The sequence below is a fragment of the Euwallacea fornicatus genome, chromosome 1 (genome assembly GCF_040115645.1).
Source record: "Euwallacea fornicatus isolate EFF26 chromosome 1, ASM4011564v1, whole genome shotgun sequence".
Classification (NCBI taxonomy): domain Eukaryota; kingdom Metazoa; phylum Arthropoda; class Insecta; order Coleoptera; family Curculionidae; genus Euwallacea; species Euwallacea fornicatus.
The window spans coordinates 7986667-8008629 of record NC_089541.1 but is presented as its reverse complement, the minus strand read 5'-3'; the positions used below and the strand labels follow the sequence as shown (position 1 = coordinate 8008629).

The window sequence follows — 21963 nt, the reverse complement described above, 5'->3', positions numbered from 1 at the left end:
TAAAACACTCACATGTTGTAATAAATGCTTTTTCAATCGCTGGACAAAACCACAATGCACCGCAAACTACCTACAGTCGCTCAAAAAAGTATTCGTACAGCGGGAAAAAAATTCTGTGACCCATAATTTTCGACTGATTTTGTTCAAAATTTGTATAATGAAAAATCAATCCTAAACTCAGTTTAGGTGTTCGAGCAAGTTTTGAAAATTAAATTTTTAGAGTGCTTTTCCTGGTCTTAAAAAAAACTCCATTTCGAAAACTTCTTGTGCGGTGGAAATTTTTCAGTAGGATTTTAATGATCCTGTAGAGGGGATTTTTGTACGTATATCCTGAAAATTTGATCAAAGTGAGACCACAAATAAGGGAGTTGCAGCTTTTTAAATTTGCCAAAAAGTGACGATTCTCACGCAAAATAATAAAATTTAAACATTATTAGCGATTTTAAAAAGCTGCAACTCCCTTATTTGTGGTCTGACTTTGATCAAATTTTCAGGATATACGTACAAAAATCCCATCTACAGGATCATTAAAATCCTACTGAAAAATTTCCACCGCACAAGAAGTTTTCGAAGTGGTTTTTTTTTTAAGACCATGAAAAGCACTCTAAAAATTTAATTTTCAAAACTTGCTCGAACACCTAAACTGAGTTTAGGATTGATTTTTTTCATTATACAAATTTTGAACAAAATCAGTCGAAAATTATGGGTCACAGAATTTTTTTCTCGCTGTACGAATACTTTTTTGAGCGACTGTACATGTAGTTCGTTTGGGTTGATGTAGATGTTTACCATCATACCCTCAAATAATTACAATATCTTCTGAAAAAATAACTTGATTTTTTTTACAACATATAAATAAATAAAAATTTATGTTTTTTGAGTCGACCGTATTTCGAAGTAAATCTGAGGGCATATGAGAGTAAGAAATTATGAATCAAATAGTTCAGAAGATCATCCACCAAAACCAGCAAACATAGTTTTGACTAATTAGTTGTAATAAGTAAACATCTAAATAATTGTTCAACTACACCACAGTTAATTTAACACCGTATGCTCCTACATCACTTCCTCATTTAATATGTATAAGCTTATAAAAGAGACGTTTTGGCAACTTAACAAAGCGAATAAATAACAACTAATGTTCATATAAGGACATAATTCATGTTTTTGGCTTCCTGGACCACTTCCATTAAAGCTATTTGCTGTTCCGGGAAATTTGTGGCATAAGTAAAGAGCATTTTCTGGATAACTTAGCTGCCGGCTGTTTCCCATTCCATGCTTCGTTATGTTTTGCTTGGGTTTTAAATTTCCAGGGTTGAATTGTTATCGTGCGGTTTTAATAGAATTATCATTTTTCTTCCCAGTTTCATATGCCTCAATGTCAAAATTGTCTTCTCATCGGGAAAACTATTATTCTATCTGAAGAAGAGGACTTTCAGAGGTTTGATAATTTTTTAGTATTCTGGATGAGATTCTTGTTAAATAAACTGCATATAATTGATTATAGAATAAAAATGTTGGTAATAGGGCTAATTGTGGTTTTCTTGATTGGCTGTTCGGTGTTTTAACCCTTTACCAAATTGTGAGCTTCCGCAACAGTAAAAGATTTACAAGAAGTTGATAATCATATTTCATGTTAAATTTTCTTCGCGTTAGTTTATTGGAGTCATATAAAGCAAATTGTTGTCAATAAAATATAAAGAATTTGAGGAGAGCTGTGCAAAAACCAGTTTAGTCCATTTTTGCAAACATTAAGTAGTTAATAAAAAATTATGGAGAAAAAGTAGCAATATTGATAAAGAATTTTTCACGGTCACGTTTTTCAGAATCTTAAATAAAACTCAGTGATTTCGATTGATGCATAAATAATGCAAAATTTGGCTCTTTTCGAGTGCAGATTGCAAATATAGAGAATAATGGCAAAAATCTCAGTTATTTCTAAAATCTCGTCTTTTGCTATATCTGGGGTTATGCGGCGTAGGTTCGTTCGTTCATCAGTCGTCAAAAATACTGTGTAGGTACCAATTTCTTTGGACAGAAATAGACAACTTCCTTAAAGTATTAGACAGATACTGTGCGCTGAGGAATTTTGATGAAGCAGTTATTTGTTCTCTATGCAAATTTTCGCGTGCTGATATCAGATAGAAATCACATAGTTTCGATGTATTGAACCATATTCCCGACTCATATCACAATTTCTTTTCGACATTGACTTCTGCATCATTATACTTTTTATGTATTACCAACTTTAACAGAAATCTAAACTCTTCTTGATATTTCAGCTGAGTATTTTCGGCTATTTTCTCGTGGCTAAAATGAAGACATCCTTAAAAACATATTTTCCAGCGACAGTATAATAATTTGGGCCTCTAGAATAATCAAGTTTTTTAACCCGCAGACGGAGTCTTGTTGAATAGATTTATTGCTCTTCTCAAAGCAGCGTCTTTGGACAGTATTCAACTTAATACCCAACAGTTTAGGTATGCAACAAAAAACTTTCTGCCATATTGCCATTTCAGTAAGATTTGTCGTTTGAATTATAACATCTTGCACCTTATAAAAGATGATATTTTCGATTTTAGAACTTAAGAAGCCGCACAGAAAACATCAAAACTTTGACAGGCGTAAAGTTAACAAAATCACGATAATATTGATACTACACAAGTTCATGTATAACAGAGACAATGAAGCTATTGTTGCCCTACAAGATTAATTGCACAGTATCAGAGGTCATGAATGTACATGTATTTCTCTGGATAGATTTAAAACAGATGCCAGATAATTACTGGCCACCCATTATTTCTGTAATCTAGTTACTGAATCTCCAAACTTTAACTTCCAGCCTTTCGTGCACATCGGTTTTGACGAAACTTGCCCGAAATGAATAACATCTGGCATATGGTGCGAGTGGGAGCAAATAATTAGTGAAACAATTAAGTGTGCCTCCCGTTTCCGTTTCTGCTAAAAGCAGGAAATTGAGAGATGCTCCAGTGTGGGTAAATCAATAGAGATCTTTAATAAACGCTTTCAATATAAAATTTATTCCCACATCTTCCAGATAATTGGTTATAAAACCACACGTGCATAAACAGGAACAGAGAGAAATCAAATTTTACACGCTAATGATCACAGGCGCGGTTCATCAATATCTATACCTGCATTTATGAGGACAATTTAATTTGGTTGTCCTAAACTGAAACTGGGAAACTGGCTCATGTTAGGTTAATGGTTTGAATAATGAGATTAGGTGTTAAGGCATTCTAACAATGGACAAAGCGACTGATATGCAAACATGGGTTTACACCCCGAAAGGTAAATATTATACCTTAGTGCTTTCGCAGAGCCTACGCATATATTCAAAGTTCCGCATAACAGACTAAATAAATAATACAGTGAATCAGGACCAGAGTTTTGTAATTCCTCATCCTGCTACTATTGTCCCTTATGTCAACCAATAAAATACCTGAATGATATCCATCTGGATCTAAACTTCTTTGATAACGGGATTAGTGGTAAACACTCGAGACCAAGAAAAGAATTGAAACTTCTCAGAATTCTGTAAGAATGAGACGTGGTCCGGAAAACTTAAATACATTTTATCAAGTTTTGCACTTAACTTTCGTTCCTAACGATCATCACGTAGTAAATTTAGCATGAAATAGCAAACCGAGCTTTACTTTATCTTTTGTAGTGCATTCGATGGAAAACGGAAACGAGGATGTCATCTGATATCTATGGCGCCAGCATAAGTTCTACTTTCTTAAAATGAAAGGTAAACGCCCTTTTAAGGATCATGGATGCAATATTCACTTCGCTTTGCAGTGTTTTTAAGGTGAAATTAGCTTGGTATTTTAGCAAGAAAGTTTGGAATGGGCCATTGTTTTAATTAGTTCTCGTTAGCTATGGAAAAGGGAGTGAATTTATAAAAAAAAAAAGAGGATTAACATAGTGCATCTACTTTATCCTTCTTTAATCTTTATTCTCTTTCTATTTGGCATAGTGGAATTTGAGAGACCTATTCAATAGGTAAATAAAATCGCACAGTTCCCTTACTACCCATTGTTGCCAAACCATATATCAGAAAATGAAACCCGACCGCGCGTTGTTAAGAAAAGTTATTGGCAAATAAAGTAACTCTCTAGATTCCATCGCATAGGTTTTGTAACTTATAGCATTTTTCTAACTCTTTACTAATTGGGTTAGGCATGAATCAACATTACCCAAAGACTTTTTAATCGAAGTTGTGATACGACGTCCCTACGACGTCGTATCACAACCGTCTGACGCTTTCTTTATTACCCATGGTAAATAGCATTTGCTTGTGTTATGCCACTAAAAAAATTAGGTATTCGGGTTCAATCTACGATGTATATTAATCGACTAAATCGGGAAACGGTGTTACGAAAATATCGAAATATTGTCAATACCTCCAAATTAACTCTGCTGATGACCTTTACAACGCCATATACAGTGGTGGTCATAGTAATAGCACCCTTGGTTTTTTCAAAGTTTTAGCAAGTTTCAGTTTTTTTTATAAATTAATATTTTGCATAGAATTATAAAAAACTTAAAAACTTTATTAACATTAAAAAAAATTGAAATAATAAACAGTACTTCTTGAAAAAAAGAAAAATTTATTTTGGCTGGCCAAGCAAATAGCGCAAATTCAAAAAATAGCAAACAAATGCACAATAACAATTGAAATTGTCAATATTTTGTGGAGAATCCCTTGTTTTTTATTACAGCTGTTAATCTAGATGGCATTGATTCCACTACTTTCTGGAGATGTCTCTTGGAATGGAGTTCTAGGCGTTTCTAATATTTTCCCATAGTTCGCCTGAATTGGAGGAATTTTTTCCTTTAATTTCCCGTTTAACCCATTCCCACACATTCTCGATAGGGTTCAAATCGGGACTTTGAGGAGGCCAGTCTAAAACTTCGATTACATTATCCTCCAGCCACTGTTTAAGCAGCCTCGAAGTACGCTTCGGATCATTATCTTGCATAAAAATATAATCAACCGGCATAAATTCAAAAATATATGGCTCCATTATGTTGGCTAATATATCCTTATATTGAAATTTATCCATAGTACCCCTCAATTTGGTAAATAGGTCCAGTACCATGTCAGGAAATAGCACCCCACACCATTACTGACCCCCCGCCATGTTTAATTGTTTTAATAGTGTATCGTGGATCGGTACTGCTATTTTTTGGACGACGAACGTACGGTTTTCCATCATTTCCGAACATATTCACTTTAGATTCATCACTCCAGAGAATCCGGCGCCAATATTGAGGAGGTTTATTAATATAGGTTTTTGCGAAATTTAAACGCTTTTTCTTGTTTCGGTTAGAAACGTGTAGCTTCTTCTTAGCAATATATACACGAAGGTTGTGCTGTTGTAAAATCTTTCTTACTGATCTGGCAGATAAGTCCATTTGATAATCACTGAAAATTTACCGCTTAATTTCTACAGATGTTAAAAAAGGTTGCGCTTTGCTAATCTGCACAATTAAGGCAACTTCTCGTTCAGTGACTTTTCTGCCTTCTGATGCACGTGGTTTATTTTCAAAACTTTGGGTGTTTTTGTGTTACTTTAAGACATTGTACACCATTTTCCTAGAACAAAATAATGTCTTGGATATATCCGTCATGGATTTTCCGTCTTCTTTCAGTCTAATTATTATCCTTCGCATTTCGGGACTACAATGCCTCTTCCTGCCCACTATGTTTTCAAAAAAATTCGTGTATTAGTAGTCATTAAGAATTATAGAATTAATATTAACTTACTCTTAATAACAATATTCGACGGAAAATATGGTTAAAGATATTAATAGTTAAACGTGCTATTTGTATGACCAGAACTAAACTACAAATAAACCAATAAAATATAAGCAAAAAATTGTGTATTGGAATTTTAACTGATAAGGCATTCTATGAGAAAAAATGAATACAAAAAAACAATTGTTATTAACATTTATTGGTATTTATCACTTTTATGTTAAAAATTAAACGTGTGTTATTTCTATGACCACGACGGTATGTTTGTAAATCGAATTGTCAAATATATCTTATAGTACGTAAGCACACAAAATTTACATTATTAGGTGCCTCTAGAGTATTTTTAGATAAAGCAAAAAATTCAAAATGACTAATTATGAACTAATTGAAAAAAAGTACTTTCTTCCTCCCTAATCAATACTCATGCAGTCTTTCATGCCTTCAACATTTCAGCCGGATATATCATCATCAAATCATTATAATTTGTTGAAACAACGAACACCATGGTCAAGTTATGTGTGTTAAAAAAAAATCTTGCGGCTAAATGTAAGTTAACCTTTTTAACTTGAGTTAAGTGAGCAACATCAACACATCGATGCGGACTGACATTTAGAAGCATAGTAATTCTTTCAACGTTTTTAGCGAGATTACTGGCAAGCATACTCCAAGTGTGGATCTAAAATAACGAATATGTTCACAAATAATAGAAAACCCAGAAATACAGTATGTATGCTTTAACCTTGAAATAAGCAACATCGCAATGTAATAAATATCATAGGGTTATATCTGCTTATTGAATCGAGGGCAATGTGAAATCCTATATGCAAAATTAGGCAAATTCCTTTAACAATAAACCACAATATCACAGATCCAGAAGTTTAATTCATCAAGAGTGAAAATGATCTTCTTTTGAAGGACCTGTAAATGAATAATTTATTTGAATGAAAAATGTTAATTCAACGTTTTTCTGCGCAGACCCTAGCTTTTCATTGCATAATTTATAGCATAAGATTGTGGAATGTCTGAACATCATGAACCAAAATACAGTAAATATAATTCAGGTGAAACCAACGTAAAACCCCGCAATTTGATATGAAATGCTATACATTGACCTGTTAAAAAACAGTTTTTGCAAGAAATCCTGCTGAATAAACAAAGACAATCTACACCATGCCCCTGAATAGGATAATTTCCCCATTTTTTGGTCAATGATTGAACGTTTCTATGAGTCTCGTTATGCTATCTCCATTTGTTACTGTGGCAAATCTTATCAAACAACTAATAGCAAATTGTCATATACGAATTGAGAAGTTCAAAATATTCTTTTGTGGTGAATGAAACGACTGGCTTATAATGACACAAATCTGCAACACTTATATCAAAACATTCCAGAAGGCTATGTAGCGCATGTAGGATATTTTTGCAGACTTAATTTTAAATGATTCAATGAGGCACAGAGCCAAAATTGTACCTGCAACTATAAAATAAAGATTTATGAACCCTAATGCCATTGATAGGTTAGTTCAAGATAGTTACGTGCCTTCAAAGAGTTAGGATATGGAAAGGAAATAATAAAAATATTCAATATCAGTATTTTGAGACAAAGTTTGTTTGATAATTGATTATAAAAAATTGACCTTAATGAAATTTTTTTTGATGATATTAATTTTCAATGATGTTAGTAGATTGAAAAACTCAAAAAAAAGGTAGTTTTTGAACCTATTACATATATACATACGAGTATTGTCATTTCATGTTGCACGTATTTGGTTTTTTTTTATTCAAAAACATTCCAAATACTCATTCAAAACTTTAAATTAAAATGATTTGAGGTCCAGAATTACTCACGAAGTAATTACGGAATTTATTAATGAACTTTCAGCTTTTAACCTAAACAAGCACAACCTGTGCTCCAATTAACTTAATTGCGCTGCTCGCTTTAAAAAGCATTATCTTAAATAGAGAAATACTTTAATAATTAATTATTCCTCTCACACAAAAGAACCATTAGTAGCTACATTAAGTTATTTCGAGTTTATTCAATATACGATTTATATGCCTCTTTGAATTTTCTTTTGTAATTTTATTTAAGTAGAAAAACCCTGATGCAAATTCTCTTTTCCAACAAGCGCGCTCTTAATTGGCATTAGCACACTCTTTTACGAGCTGAAAATAGCATTTTATTATATGTAGGCATTAAAAAGTTTTACCACATGTAATTCAAAGTGGCATGTGACAGTGTTCAAACTTTTTGTCGGTATATGATATTGGCATGCGTGCGACAAAACTTTACATCTCATGTGCGCTTATAGTTTTTACTACTCGATAACATTGACTTGAATTTAAAAAACAGTAAAAATTGGCACAAATGTTCTCGAAGAAAAATTATTGAACCTAACACTTACGAAAATGTCTCTGCCACACTGGATTGCTGACCGAATTAAATCTTAAAAATGAAGTAAATTTCATTGTTAATAAGCTAATTTACATGCGTAAATACTACAAGTTAATAAGTGATTATTTACTTCTAAACAAGCAAATCTAAAATTTAATAAACTCTCGTCCATCGTTTTTCATTAATAAACAATTAATACAACACAGAATTAAATTATTGTGATTATGGAGCGACAAATTTTCGATGTAAATGATGCAAACTTCATTAATAATAATCTGCAAACATTAATTTATATCTCCAGCCCTAAATGATTTAATGAGATATGTAATGAAAATATTATTGTAGATTGTATTATTATACTGAGAGATTACGATTATATATAATCGTAATATTATCTATGGAAATTGAAAAAAAAAACACCAAAATTTTAGTAACTTGGTAAGTAGAAACTTAAACTCCACCAAATTGTCCAGGTCCCCAAGCTGGGCTTTGTTTTAACTTATTTAAAGCGTAATTTAATAAATTTTATCAATTAATGTACATTTTACATTTAATTTGCATCAAAGTAATATCATTTACAGTTTTGTTTTATTTGAAAGGAACTTTCCGTGTTTAAGTTTACATTTTGCCTAATTAGATAAATTTTGCATTATTTTCATTAATTCTAGAAATTCTTCAACCTCTGGTACATATTTGTATTGGAGACACCGTATAATATTGTTTTGCCAAGATCGATTGTAAAAGTTTTTGAATGTTATGAAGCCACTATGTCGTGATTATCGTTCGACCTATGATTCGTACCTTTGCAAAAGGCAGATTGTAAAGTTTTTTTATACCTTTTCGTCCGATATGTAGATGTTTAAGATGAGCATTAACGCGGCGACGAATAAGACGCTCGTAATCTGGAAGTGTTAATCGGTATATCGGTACAATCGGAGGTTCCTTTGTTTGAAAGACTATTGAACTAGGTCAGTACTGTAGATAACAATTACTGAGTGAAAATGAGGGCCACCAAAATTTATTTCTTCTTAAGTGACAAAAGTCGAAGTTGCCAGGCTTTGTATGTTTTTGTCGTTTATTAGTTTTGACTCGTAAATCAGAATGATGTAAAATAAAATTGAAGCAGTTTCATTGTGAAGTTACAATCGAAGTAGGTTTTCAAGTGATATTCGACTTGTGACATTAATTTAATATTTTTATTTAAAAATTTTAAAACTCATATACGGCGTGTCTAATATAAGTATGTCCAGCATTGGGATGAAATGAAATCATTATTTACCGAATTCAATTTCCATATCTCCATCAAATAGAAATATTTTAATTCGAATATACATTTATTTCGTGTCGTGCATCATGAGTCAGCCAGTGAGTTGTACAGCTGCAAAAAGAAACTGTAGAGGCTTTGAGAATGGTTGAAAGCCATTGTACCGTTGTTATTGTTTGAGCTAAGCCTAGTACCTTCGCAAATGGAGGATTGTACAGTTTTTTGTATGTTTTCCTACGCATATCGCTTCTACTAAGCATCGTCAATATTAATTAAGATAACCGCATATTTTTTTCTTTTAGAGACTTTTAAGGTACGTTACTAGCGAAAATCTTTAGACCAAATTGAACTTGATGGTCGAGCTGTCATTTCGGAACTGACCAAGAAAAGTACAGTAGCCTAAATCCAGATGTGTAATTTAGAGAATAAATTTAATTTTATCACAATATAGAACAACAAATCGGTTTTCTAACAATATTATGCAATAATCTGTTTCCTCTTATTTTGTTTTTACTAACGGGTTGGACAAGTGTTGATAATAATAATCATAATGTATCTGCAAAGACAGTAATAAATCCACTAGTATTCATAGATGTTCCAGCTCATAAAGCACAATTGCCTACAATTTTCTTTTGCGTCCCAACGGACCATTACAAGTTTCTAAATCAAAAACTGTGAGATTTATTTCCAATTTACAAAATAAACAAACTATTTTGCACATTGTGTAGAATGAAAGCGAGTAATATTTGTACAAGATAAGTTTATCTAACTCACTGTATTTTTTACCAGCACTCAATACTTATTTGTCCTTTGGGACACCCTATATTAGGCAGAATATTATCGTTGTTTTTTCCCAAATTTTGTAACAAGTGGACCATAGGAATCACTCTGTCTAGTGTAAAATAATATTCCTATATTATGAAGGATAAAACTAACAGAAAAACACTTTTTATGATTTTTTTTTATCAGAGTGACAATTTTTTTGAGTATATTTCATTCTCGCAAACCAAAAACAATTTAGTACCCCAACTTCGAAAGTCACTAAAAGTTTCCAAAAAATAAAATTTTTCCCCATTTAATCCATTTTGTAAGTGTTGCTGATGCGAAAATAGCAAGAATATACTTAAAAAGATATTCTGGATACAATCCCTTTCATCATAGACGAAATTTCTTTGAAAAACTAGAGCTGTTGTTTTTCATTTCAAATTTATTATTCTCTAATCTACGTAAAAGAATTAAAAACCAATTTTAGTAATTTTTTTTTATGTTGATGATAATTTACCAAAAGACATTGAGGTACTCACATCAAAAATTAAATCTTAAGAAATAAAAAAAATCCACTGATTTTGTGCATCTTAACTGTTACCGCTATAGACAAAGTTTCAACAAATAAGTCGACCTTTGACATATTGTATCTCGACACCTGCGTATTTTCATGTAAAACCAACATAGCTCTTTTTTTCTTTTGTGAAAATAATATAGAGGTAAAGTTTAACACAATATTTTAAGACCATCCTGTATAGTTCGGTATAAAGTACGATTAATTTCTATCCGATAATACACAACAAAAAGTAGTGAGAAAAATGAGCAATTTCATTACCGCCCTGAACTCGATTTTTTTCGCATTTTCCATTCCAAAATTTTCCGATAGTACGATCAAGTAATAATAAAGGTACTTACAAGAAATGAACTTTATATGTGTCCTAATTAACACGACAATCCCAAACTTGTTTACACTTTACAATTACTGCCACGTCACAGCGAGTCAAAATATGAAATTCAAGGTCTCTTCCCAACGATGGCTGCTGGTTTACGTTTTAATTGGACATATACGAAATGTAAACGTTTTTTCCTCACTTCCCTGAAGCATGTACGTATGTAATAGTTACTTAAGGGTGAATATTATAGAGCATACATTCCTGACTGGTAGCACTTGTTTCTTTGAATGCCTTCATTAGTACATCAAATGTCCGCAAACGCCACTTATGAGGTATTAGTTTAAAGTTTCAGTAGGTTTTGATTTTCTTTCGGTGTGGGGTGGTGATGACGCGGCGGTAGTCGCGAAATTTCCAAATTTATTCTGGTAGTTATTCAATAATTTTAAGTCAAATTGGTCAGAAATTGTATTCAAAATACCTAGAAGTGTACCAGAAAATTGGAAAGAAAAAGATTTGCTTGTATCCGGCTTGTGCATCCGGATTGAGCGGTAAAAGATAAGAAACAATGGCTTCTTTTAACGGAATTTTTAGAGAGAGATTTTTTTGTTAATTTGCCTAAAGTATGGGTGTTTTCTAAGAAAACAGTTAGAACTAACATCGCAAAACCATTTTGAAAACAGTAAAATCTGAAGCAATTAGTAAACCAGGTATGAGTTTTTTTATAAAATTATCTAAAAAATCCCTCATTAAATAGATTCCTGTATCTTTTGTGGTAACCCCATGCATGTCGAACTACTTTACGAGGCACTTGGTTCTTATATGTTTTAAATTGTTTCATTAAGAGTTTTGAAAAGATTCCATATTTAAAAAAAATTTTAAATTCCCTTATCCTTAATTTTCAGAAAAGTAAAAATACCATGCGCAAGATTTAGTGACGTAGAATACACTGTCGTCAGCAGATCTTCAGTTTTATATATGTAACATGACTTGGAAAAGAGTTACTGAAAAATAAAAAAATAATAAAACCTCAAATAGTCTCTTTGCTCATGTTACAGAATTTTTGTGCCAATAATATTATATATATTAATATATTATAAAAATCGCATAATTGAAGTCCATTTTATTTTAAATTGTTAGTACTTTATGGCCATAAGTAATAATTTTAATCTAATTTTAATTCAAAAGTAATTAACATATAGTAGCCTTATGCTAAGACAGAAGCGTCTTATGATTTGTTTATCATGGTTTTATTTAATTAAATTAACAAAACATTGCGTGATACCACGTAACTTCTCAAAAGTTTATTACAACAATTTTGTAGCTCTTAATATAGATACTCAAATCTGAAGTAATTGAATCACTAAGGAAAACAGGGCACATGAGCCTCATTTTTATTAAAAAAACATAAAAGTTTTTTTCTATATCAATATTATGAAACAAAACACTATATTGTTAAAAAATATATTTTTTATATCAGGATTTCACTAAAGTTTTTAGAAAAAAAATTTAAGTAACTTAACATCTCATATTTTTTACGTACTTTATTTTTTAAAGATCTCCTATTATACAATATTTTACCCAAAAATCTCCCTTAGAACAATTTTAACTTTGTAAATTTAAAGAATTTCCTGTTTCTATCAAGGGGATTATAGTTTCAGAGCAATATCATGATTTTTGACAATTTTGCTTTATTTGAATATACTTTTTCGTATTGATATAGATTGATAGATTTTTTCAAAATAATTCCATTTCGCATTAATTAATAATTCCCGAAAAACTGTGGATATTGCTAAATTTTAATCTTTTAAAAAGGATTTTCCCTATTTTGATTTATTTAACTGAATCAATTTGATAGATTAATGTTTATTTCACATTCATATTATGGTTTTAATACATCATACAATCGTTTCCGACTATTTAATTCGTTTAGGCGCAATTTTTCGTTATTGAACTAGTACAAAGCCTAGTTTGATAAAGTCTGCCTAATTAGGTAGATTTCGCAATCTACACGCCATCTTCGGAAATTCTTCGATATCGCCAATATCTTTATATGGTGCTCACTATTTTGTTTTACTTATCCTTACCGTGATTCGATCGATGAGCTGTAAACTTGCAAGAAAGGATGTAATTTTTGGAAATATACCGTTTTTAAGGTAATTCAGCCCTAGGTTAGCGTGACGAATAACAAGATATTCGCAATCTGGAATAATTAATTGGGTCTTTTTTTTTAGAAACTCATGCGATGCGTCCTAAGTACAGCTAATATTTTGAGGCTGAATATGGGTGTCGTGTTGCTGACATTTACTGATGGCAAAGGGGTTTCCTGTAACTTTCATCTAGTATCCAGTGTCGTAGCGGATGCCGTCAAAAACTGTTTTTCTCCTTATGCGATAATAAAAGTGTGTGCCCTGGTGGTCGGAAGTTCGTTCCCCCCACTAGGCTAAGTAGAACGAGGTCTCCACCCATACTCTCTCATTTTAAACCGTCGCATTCAACCGTGAGTCAAAATGAGGAAGGTCTTGCAGGGGGGACAGTTCCTCCGATTGAATACATCGTTGAATGATGTCTACCCCAGGAGGGGGTTATGACAATCGAACATCGGGGTAAGATGAATTTGTGGTTTAATAGAAGAGTTTCTGATTATTGCTTCTATTATTTACAGGTAAGTTTTGTAAGATCAACGAGAGCGTCGTAACTGGAAAGACGCCGTTGGATGGTGCCAACCTCAGAATGGACCTTGAAAGTAAAAAATCTAGGTAAGAGGGATTTGTGGTTTAATTTAAAAGAGGAGGTTTTGATTGTTGGTCTTTGTTTTGATTGTTGGATTTTGATTGGCAGGTCAAGGAGAGCGACGTAACCGAAAGCTGAATGAAGTGATTTTGCAGCAGCAATTTATGTTAGTTTTAAACTGGTATTTACATTTTTCATTAACTTTAGTTTTCTACATTCGCTTCCGGTTCACACGTCATACATTTATATCGAAAAAAAGCTATATAAAACCATACAAAGAACATTTCAACATCTCTTTTGGTTATTGACGTATGGGGTCATATTGATAATTATTTGGCGATTCTAAACGCAGAGTAAAATGATGGTGTTTAAAGGTGCTTTTGTTAGGCGCAAAGACATCAATTGCTATTCGGGATTCATGTCCTTCATTAAGTCGAAAAAGGCTCTATAAGCGTGCACAAACGATATTGTTTTGAACATGGTTTTTGTTCTTCACATACGGAATTATGTTAATACTTAGTTGATTTTAAAAGTAGTGTAAAATGAAGGTCTCTAAAAGTGTTTTTATTAAGCTCGAAGGCCTCAATTGTTGTCCGAAATCAACATCATCTAATTGTATCGTAAAAGGCTCTAGCTGTTGACGCTTGGACGTCTGTTCTTCCCTGAGTATTAAATTGCAAAAACGGAATACACTCTTTTTGAAGAGAATTGCAATAGGACAGTCCTACGCACAAGGAAGTGCGAAAGGACTGTATTGTAATTTTTCAGGTGAACGAGAATGACGTATTGGGAGATACGTGTTCTTAGCTGTTACCACATTTAGAATGGAGCCATGAGAGTAAACGATGAAGGTGAGATGGGTTATAGTAGCTTTGGAGCGATAAGGGTAGAAAGTTGATATAACTCATACTACAATGTTTCCCCCACTTTTATATGATATTGTTGAGAATAGGCTATATAAAATAATACGATGTTGGACTTTTAAAATAATATATTGTTCTGCTAAAAACCACTCAGAAAGTGAGCCAGTAACACACTACTATACCATTTTCATCATCCCTATCGGTAACCCATATGACTCCACAAAAGGGCATCTTGAAACCTTCAAGAGTATGTTAAATTTCACAGAAGTGTCCCTTCTCCACTTTAAACCTAAATCTAATAAATCTAAAGCTTTATCTTAGTTCGATCATTGAATAAATTTTGACGACGTTAATGACTTAAAAATCCATAACTCAACAAATATAACGAATAATTGGTGTTTATGTTACATATTTTATAAATGTAAGTTTTTATTTCGTTAATCTAGGGTATAATTCAAAAATGGGTTTACGAGGGTGGACACGGCTTTGGTTTTCACATTGAAATGTGACTCTTGAAGATGCTCAACGAATAAAATACGATCTCCCAATTTTCGGGAAAGTCTTAAATACTAAACCCTCTTGCGGCGCACCATGGGCCTACACTAGTTAGTGTTATTAACACCACGTGAACTACTCGCCGCATTGGACCGTGGTGCTGAAACTGATAAAAGGTCCTTCGTCAGCGATTTCGTCAATTGTAATTGCGTCTGCAATATTAGCACCGATAAAGCTTATCACAGGTAATGTCCATGCCGACAAAGTAACTCGGTGGGAATTCTCACGCACCAACCAAAGTCTGCCATGGGCGTGCCAAAGGGGTACATCAGTACCTTAACAATAACTTAACTCTAACTCTAGTTACAATCTATAACCGTTCCGATATTCTTGACCTGATCAGAATACACAATACGATACAAGTAAAAACTATTTACAGGGTGGTCGATTTGACTACTGGATTCTATGTAAATATGTTCAACTTTTACATATTTTAATTAACAGATAGTTTTCCTTCTTAACTGCAATTATTCTAAATTTTAAAAACTAGGGTCTTCCGAGCTTTTAGTAAAAGATTAATGTTATTTTCAGCTAGCCTTAGCTGAGGATAATGTGGAATTAGTGTCCTTTTGGATCCTCTTTTTAGATTTCATGTTAAGAGGACTTACTGTGCGAGCATTTGCGCGAAGGTGAATGTTATTCTCAGTTAGTTTTAGCCGAGAATAGTGTGCAATTCGTGTTCTTTAGCATCTCCATATTGGGTGTAATGTTTACTGAAGCTTCCATCCGAGCCCTTCCGTAAGGGTGAATGTTATTCTCAGTTAGTTTTAGTCGAGATTAGAGTGGAATTCGTGTTCTTTGGGATCTTCATGTTGGGTGTGATGTTTACTGTAGTTTCCGTCCAAGACATTGCGTAATGGTGAAGGTTATTCTCAGTTAATTCGAGCCGAATATGGTGTGGAATTCTTGTCCTTTTCGATCCCTTTGCTGGGTGTGATGGTAATAGGAGCTTTTGTCCGTACTGTTCACATAGGATGAACGTTATACTCAGTTTGTTTGAGCTGAGGATAAAGTGCAATTCGGGTTCTTTGGCTTCGCCTTATTGGTCGCAATGTTAATAGGAGCTATCCTCCGGGTACTTAGTAAAGAGTGAAAGTTCTTCTCTTTTGGGTCGGAAAGGCCAATTCCGAAATTTACCACAGATAAGAAACAACACTAGTTTTCATGGCACCATACAGCTGTCTAAATTTAAAAAAAATCCAGAATGACTAAAAAACGGTAAATTTCCAAGATGGAACACCTTTCATAAACTAAAATTTAAATAAAACCATATATCCAAAAATGCTAAAAAAAAATAAGGGGTTCTATTAAAATACTGACGTTTATGTCACGTGCGGGGGAGTAACGAGGCCATTGTTAAGTTCTACCCCTTAAATGAAGTGCGGTTCTCGTTTGAACTTTTTTTATATCAAAAATAAGGCAGCTAGATGGATGATAAATTGTTAGCGGAACACCTTGTATTATTTCGTTTTACATGTCGTTTCCGCGGCTATACCGATGAGTTATATGCTCGCAAAAGAGTGAATTTTTTTACGTTTATTGTAATTATGTTTATCGTATCGTTTTTCTCATTTGACCTATAACTGATACCTTTGCAAAAGACAAATTGTAAAGTTTTTTGTACATTTTCATACCGATATCGTTTCTTAAGTTATGTACAAAATACTCATAATAAAGAAAATCTAATAATCGGCTGTTATTTTGAAAAATGCTTAAGATAGTTTGTTAATGTAACGTCTAACCTGTTTTTCAGAATCATCTAACCTACCATTGCCCTTGAATTACCCTGTTTATGTGACCATATTAATTAAAAAATGTACGAATTCTTGAACTTCGGCCGTTAAACTGTAAATTCAGACAAAAAATTGCTAAATTTGTACTGTTTGAAGGGTCAACTGTAAAATCTTTTATTCTATTTGGGGGTTGTTCGAGCGAGTATTCAATTGCATACAATTCTCAGTCAAAACAACTCCCTACTTACCTGTAAAGCATTGTTCTTAAATAGAATAAAAGAAAACTTGCACAATTTGTCTCAAGTGTATAGAACACATAACAGTTTGTTTAAATTTAAGTGTAATGTTTCCCAGTATACGTAATTACCATCCATCAATTCAGTATCCGTTGTAACTTCACACATAAAAATTGAATTACACATTTTCCTTTGGCCGCTCCCTAACTATATTACATGAACAATCCAGAACGGCAATTCCACAGAACACCTCAAATCATAGTGATACTCAAAGAGAACTTATCATTAGCCATTCTGACGTGCTACACGTGAGTCGATTATCGTCTCAAGCAGGAGAAAAAGCGGCCACTGGTGATTACTGGCAGTACCCTTGTCGGTACCACGTAGCGAAACGGATCTGTTAGTTCTTATTTTTCTTTTATTCTTGCGGTACTGGTTTCTTTAGGCTTATCGCAAGGTCACTGCTAATCTCTAGCGCGATTTTTGTTTACCTGCGAGGCAGACTGTTCTTGCAGTGGGTGAATGTGTATCAGCTAAGTTTTCGGTGAAATTTCTGTCAAGATGTTGTTACCTGGAAGTGTTACCGACAAGTTTCAAGGGACATTTCCGCAGCTGCTAGCTGCTGTTTCAGGTATGAAAATTGCATTATGTGGCGATTACTTTAAGAAATTAACGCATAACGTCTCGTAAGTGTATGCAAAATTTAGGAATTAGGCAAATGGGGTACAGTTTCTTTTGATGTGTTTGTGGAACAGATTCCGGCAATATTTTGTCTATAATAATATTACACGATCTTATTATATATAATTATGCGAATAATCGAGATTTAAGTGACACTTTCCTGTGAATAATTTTTTAAGATTTTCTGAAGATAATCATTGGAAATTTGGTAAAACAAATCAACGAAATATCTTTTTTATTTTATTTCTTCTACTTCGTTCTTAATGGACTTATATGGACAGTTTCTAATAAGTGTGAGTTATGGTCAACGCCAAGATGTTTTTAGTCAAATCAAGTTCAAAATATTTCCTCTTGTGAAGAAATTACCCCAATGGTAAAAAATGCATTGTGGTCGAGAATGTCTTTTCTTTAATATTAAGTCTTTGTTATATTCTTCGGGGTAAATCCTACGGGTGTCAATTAAATTAATTATATTCTCAGGAAAGCAGTGTTCTCGAGAAACTTTTCAAGCTTTTTAATTTTTTTTTATAAATGACCACAAAGAAAACTACAATTTATAGTCTAAGATTTCTCTTTTTTTCATTTCCCGAAATACGTACAGAAAAACTGGATTTCGTATACTCATTTATAATAACGTCTAAGTCCATCGTGTACGTCAATTATTCACCAACTAAATTATCGTTTTTGGGGTGCTTTCATAATGCAAGGTGTCAGATCTGGTAAAATTGAATCATCTTCTATTGAATGCACGAAAAAATAGTCCTTGCCACAACAACTGACATTTGCTATATTACTAATGTATCGTTATTGATATAAAAATATCATTAATCATTTGACTATGAGGCATCTTCTCACTGCACGTTTACAAATAGATTTAAAGTCAACGAAATGTATTTACATTGATTTGCACAAAGTGGACATTCATCTGAGCGAAACCTGCGATATTTATCGATTTATGGAACATATTTGCATTAATGATGCAAAACTATAGAAACGACAATCATATTTTTAATATTATAAATACAAAATGGTCCTTGAAAAAATGATTTATATCAATTTTTCTGCAATAAATACGTTCATAGCGCAATTGATGCAAGGTTGTTTCAAGTACATACTAACATAATAATGGAAAAATTTTTCAAAATATATTTACAATATTAACTTAATCAATATACAATTTGTATTATAACAAACATTGAATCAACATAACATGAAAACCGTTTTTTTTTCTTTGGACATACTGATTTACAATACAACTGTGTCAAGCTTAATTTAATATTGTTAGAGACATTTTTTTAGGAAAAACCTAAATTCAAAATAGAGGTCATGCCTGATGTCGCAAAGAGTATTCAGTTGTAACAATTTAATAAACGATCTTTCAATTGAATCGAATTACCCTTAAAAAAATCTTCTAAAACACCCAAATATAATTGCTTTTATTCAATTTCTTAACGTATTGTTTTCACATATTTTTAACGTCTTGCCTTTTTTTTTGGTGAAGGTCATAAGCAGAATTGACCATTTGAGAATAATATTATCTTCATAAACATACATTTTACAGGAACACTTTCATGTATATCAGATGGCATGCAATATGGGTGGACAGCACCAGCAATTCCCAAACTACTTTCGAAGGATAGTCCAGTTGTTGTCACACAACATCAAGCAGAATGGCTGGAAACTATTCTTATGCTTGGTGCTTGTTGTGGATTACCGTTAACAATGTTTCTGGTGGATAAAATAGGACGAAAAGGGTCTCTTATAGGTAACACAATATCGTGAAGTTAAATTTGATCGATTTATTCAGTTGTCACCAAGAAAATCAACCAGATTTCTCTCAACTCATATACAAAACTCTTTAGAGTGAAGTTTACTTATTTAATTAAGTAGGCACTACATTAATTATTTTTTAGCCACTATTAAGAGCACCAAAGTTTTACCAAAAACATGGAAGTTTCGAATTTCTTCTAGTGAAATTCAGGGTGATAGTTTTTAGGCTTTAAATGTAGAATCATCAGAAGCTGTGTATACTCCTACGTCAATGAGCCGTGACCCAAATTCTTGTAAAACTGGAAATTTTAAATCTCCCGTTTTCATATCGATAAAAATTGTTTTATACGTCGAAATCATTATGATGTCATCAGCTAAGAATGCTTGTTTTTAACGTACCACCAAGAATTCACACAGTAGTACATTTTTACTTCATGTTAGCTTCTGTTCTACTAAAATTGAAGCGATAATACTTGGAAAGTAATAGTTTAACTTTCCTATCTTTGATAAATTAATTAACTCTATGATAAAAAAATATACATTTTCAAATTTTCAACCTTAGAAGGTCGAAAATTTATCATTTAGCATCGTGCTTCATTTTACACAAACTGAAAGTAGATTGTCACGTTTTTAGGACATTTTACAGGCTGTTTGACCCAATTAATCCATCACCCTGAATTTAGTAGTGCCAAATTAATATTTTGTAAATTTTCATAGCTTGAAATCTAGTAGAATAGACTTTAAAATGGGGTTAAAAGTTGTTACAAAAAAACTATGTTGTGCATTAAAGAGAAACGCATTATGATTTTTGTAATGGTCTATAGTCAACTCTAATTATATTAAATCAAAGAATTTCACCAAAATCCAAACAAAGACATCTTGAACTACTTAAACACTTTTTCTAGGATCCTCCAGTACTACTCTCGTGGCCTGGATAATCATTGCTTTAGCTCCAAGTGTTGAATACATATACGTTGCAAGATTTTTCGCTGGTATCGCTGGTGATACCGCATTTGTAGCAGCTCCAATGTATATTGCTGAGATGGCAGATCAAAAGATCAGAGGTTTTCTTTCCAGTATTATTTATTTAATGATGTTGATTGGTGTATTGTTGGTGTATTGTGTAACACCTTTTGTTCCTTTATGGGTACCATGTGTGATAGGTGGGCATATTAGTGCCTTTTAAAACGTTGGATAAAAACTATATTATTACAGGTGTCTGCTTTAATGCCATGACTCTTGTGTCATTCCCCTTTATGCCAGACTCACCTTACTATCTTCTTTACAAAGATAAACCTGAAGAAGCCAAAAGATCTCTGGAGAGACTTCGTCCAGATGGAAATCCAGATGCAGAAATCAAAGAAATTGCAACTGCCATAGAAAGACAAAAAAGCGAAAAAGGACGTCCTCAAGACCTAATTCTAATCAAAAGTAATAGGAAAGCTCTTTTGATTATGGTCTGGCTAAATGGTTCACAACACATGAGCAGCATTTCTGTTATGTTGATGAATCTGCATTCGATTTTGGAAGAAGCTGGTGCTGTGCATATCGCTTCATCGACAGCAGCTATTATCTTCTCAGCTATAATGTTCTGTGCAGCTATGTCAGCTTCGCTAGCCATAGATAACTTTGGAAGGAGAATTTTACTAGTTACCTCAGGAATTTTCGCAGGATTAAGCTTAGGAGTGATCGCACTATACTTCACTCTAAAGAACTTAGAATACGAAGTTATGCACGTAAGCTGGGTGGTACCTTTATCCGTAATGGCCTACGCTGCTGCTTTCAAGTTCGGAATAGGCTTAGTTCCGATTGTCCTTACAGCTGAGCTTTTTCCAGCAAAGATGAAAGCAATAGGGATGACAATATCTGATGCTTGTTATGTCGGGTTTTCCGTAATATCTCTACAGATATATCACAAGTTGAAAAACAGCTTGGGAATACACGTGCCCTTTTATATTTTTGCCTGCTGGTGCTTTTGTACGGTAATATTTACGCTACTCTTTATTCCGGAGACAAAGGGGAAAACTCTGGAAGAAATTCAGTTTATTTTGAAAGGAAACGAGACGAAGGGTGACGACGCTAAGCCGAATATCGAAGTTGAGGCGTACAAGAACGAGGCGTTTGTGTCTTAAACACAATTTTAGTTTATGCAGATTTAGGAAGTTTTAGAAGAAATTTTATTTGTTGAAGAGACTATAATCATGATAGTACAAGTTTAATTAATATTTGGAACTGTTTTATTTTTAAAATGATACGAAATATTACTTTTGTATTAAACGTTTGAATGAATAAG

The 21963-nt window shown here is 32.9% G+C and overlaps 2 protein-coding genes and 1 long non-coding RNA gene across 3 annotated transcripts in view; 2 read left to right on the top strand and 1 right to left on the bottom strand.

Moving 5' to 3' along the window:
* The window catches only part of LOC136341163 (5-hydroxytryptamine receptor-like), a 142423-nt gene extending 131280 nt beyond the window's left edge, over positions 1-11143 (bottom strand). Inside the window, exon 1 of the mRNA XM_066286116.1 lies at positions 11125-11143. The gene's annotated coding sequence lies outside the window, so the exon portion shown is untranslated. The remainder of the gene's footprint in view (positions 1-11124) is intronic.
* A 1899-nt stretch (positions 11144-13042) lies between these two features.
* LOC136350572 (uncharacterized) lies at positions 13043-14713 on the top strand. Its single transcript, XR_010734178.1, has 4 exons — positions 13043-13705; positions 13765-13858; positions 13941-13998; positions 14601-14713. It is a non-coding gene; the product is annotated as an uncharacterized lncRNA (long non-coding RNA).
* A 2782-nt stretch (positions 14714-17495) lies between these two features.
* LOC136341677 (facilitated trehalose transporter Tret1-like) lies at positions 17496-21962 on the top strand. The gene is made up of 4 exons (XM_066286937.1): positions 17496-17850; positions 19462-19665; positions 20576-20833; positions 20886-21962. The coding sequence occupies exons 1-4, from the start codon at positions 17781-17783 to the stop codon at positions 21800-21802; spliced, it is 1449 nt and encodes a 482-aa protein (XP_066143034.1). The 5' UTR covers positions 17496-17780; the 3' UTR covers positions 21803-21962.
* Position 21963: the final 1 nt, after the last annotated feature.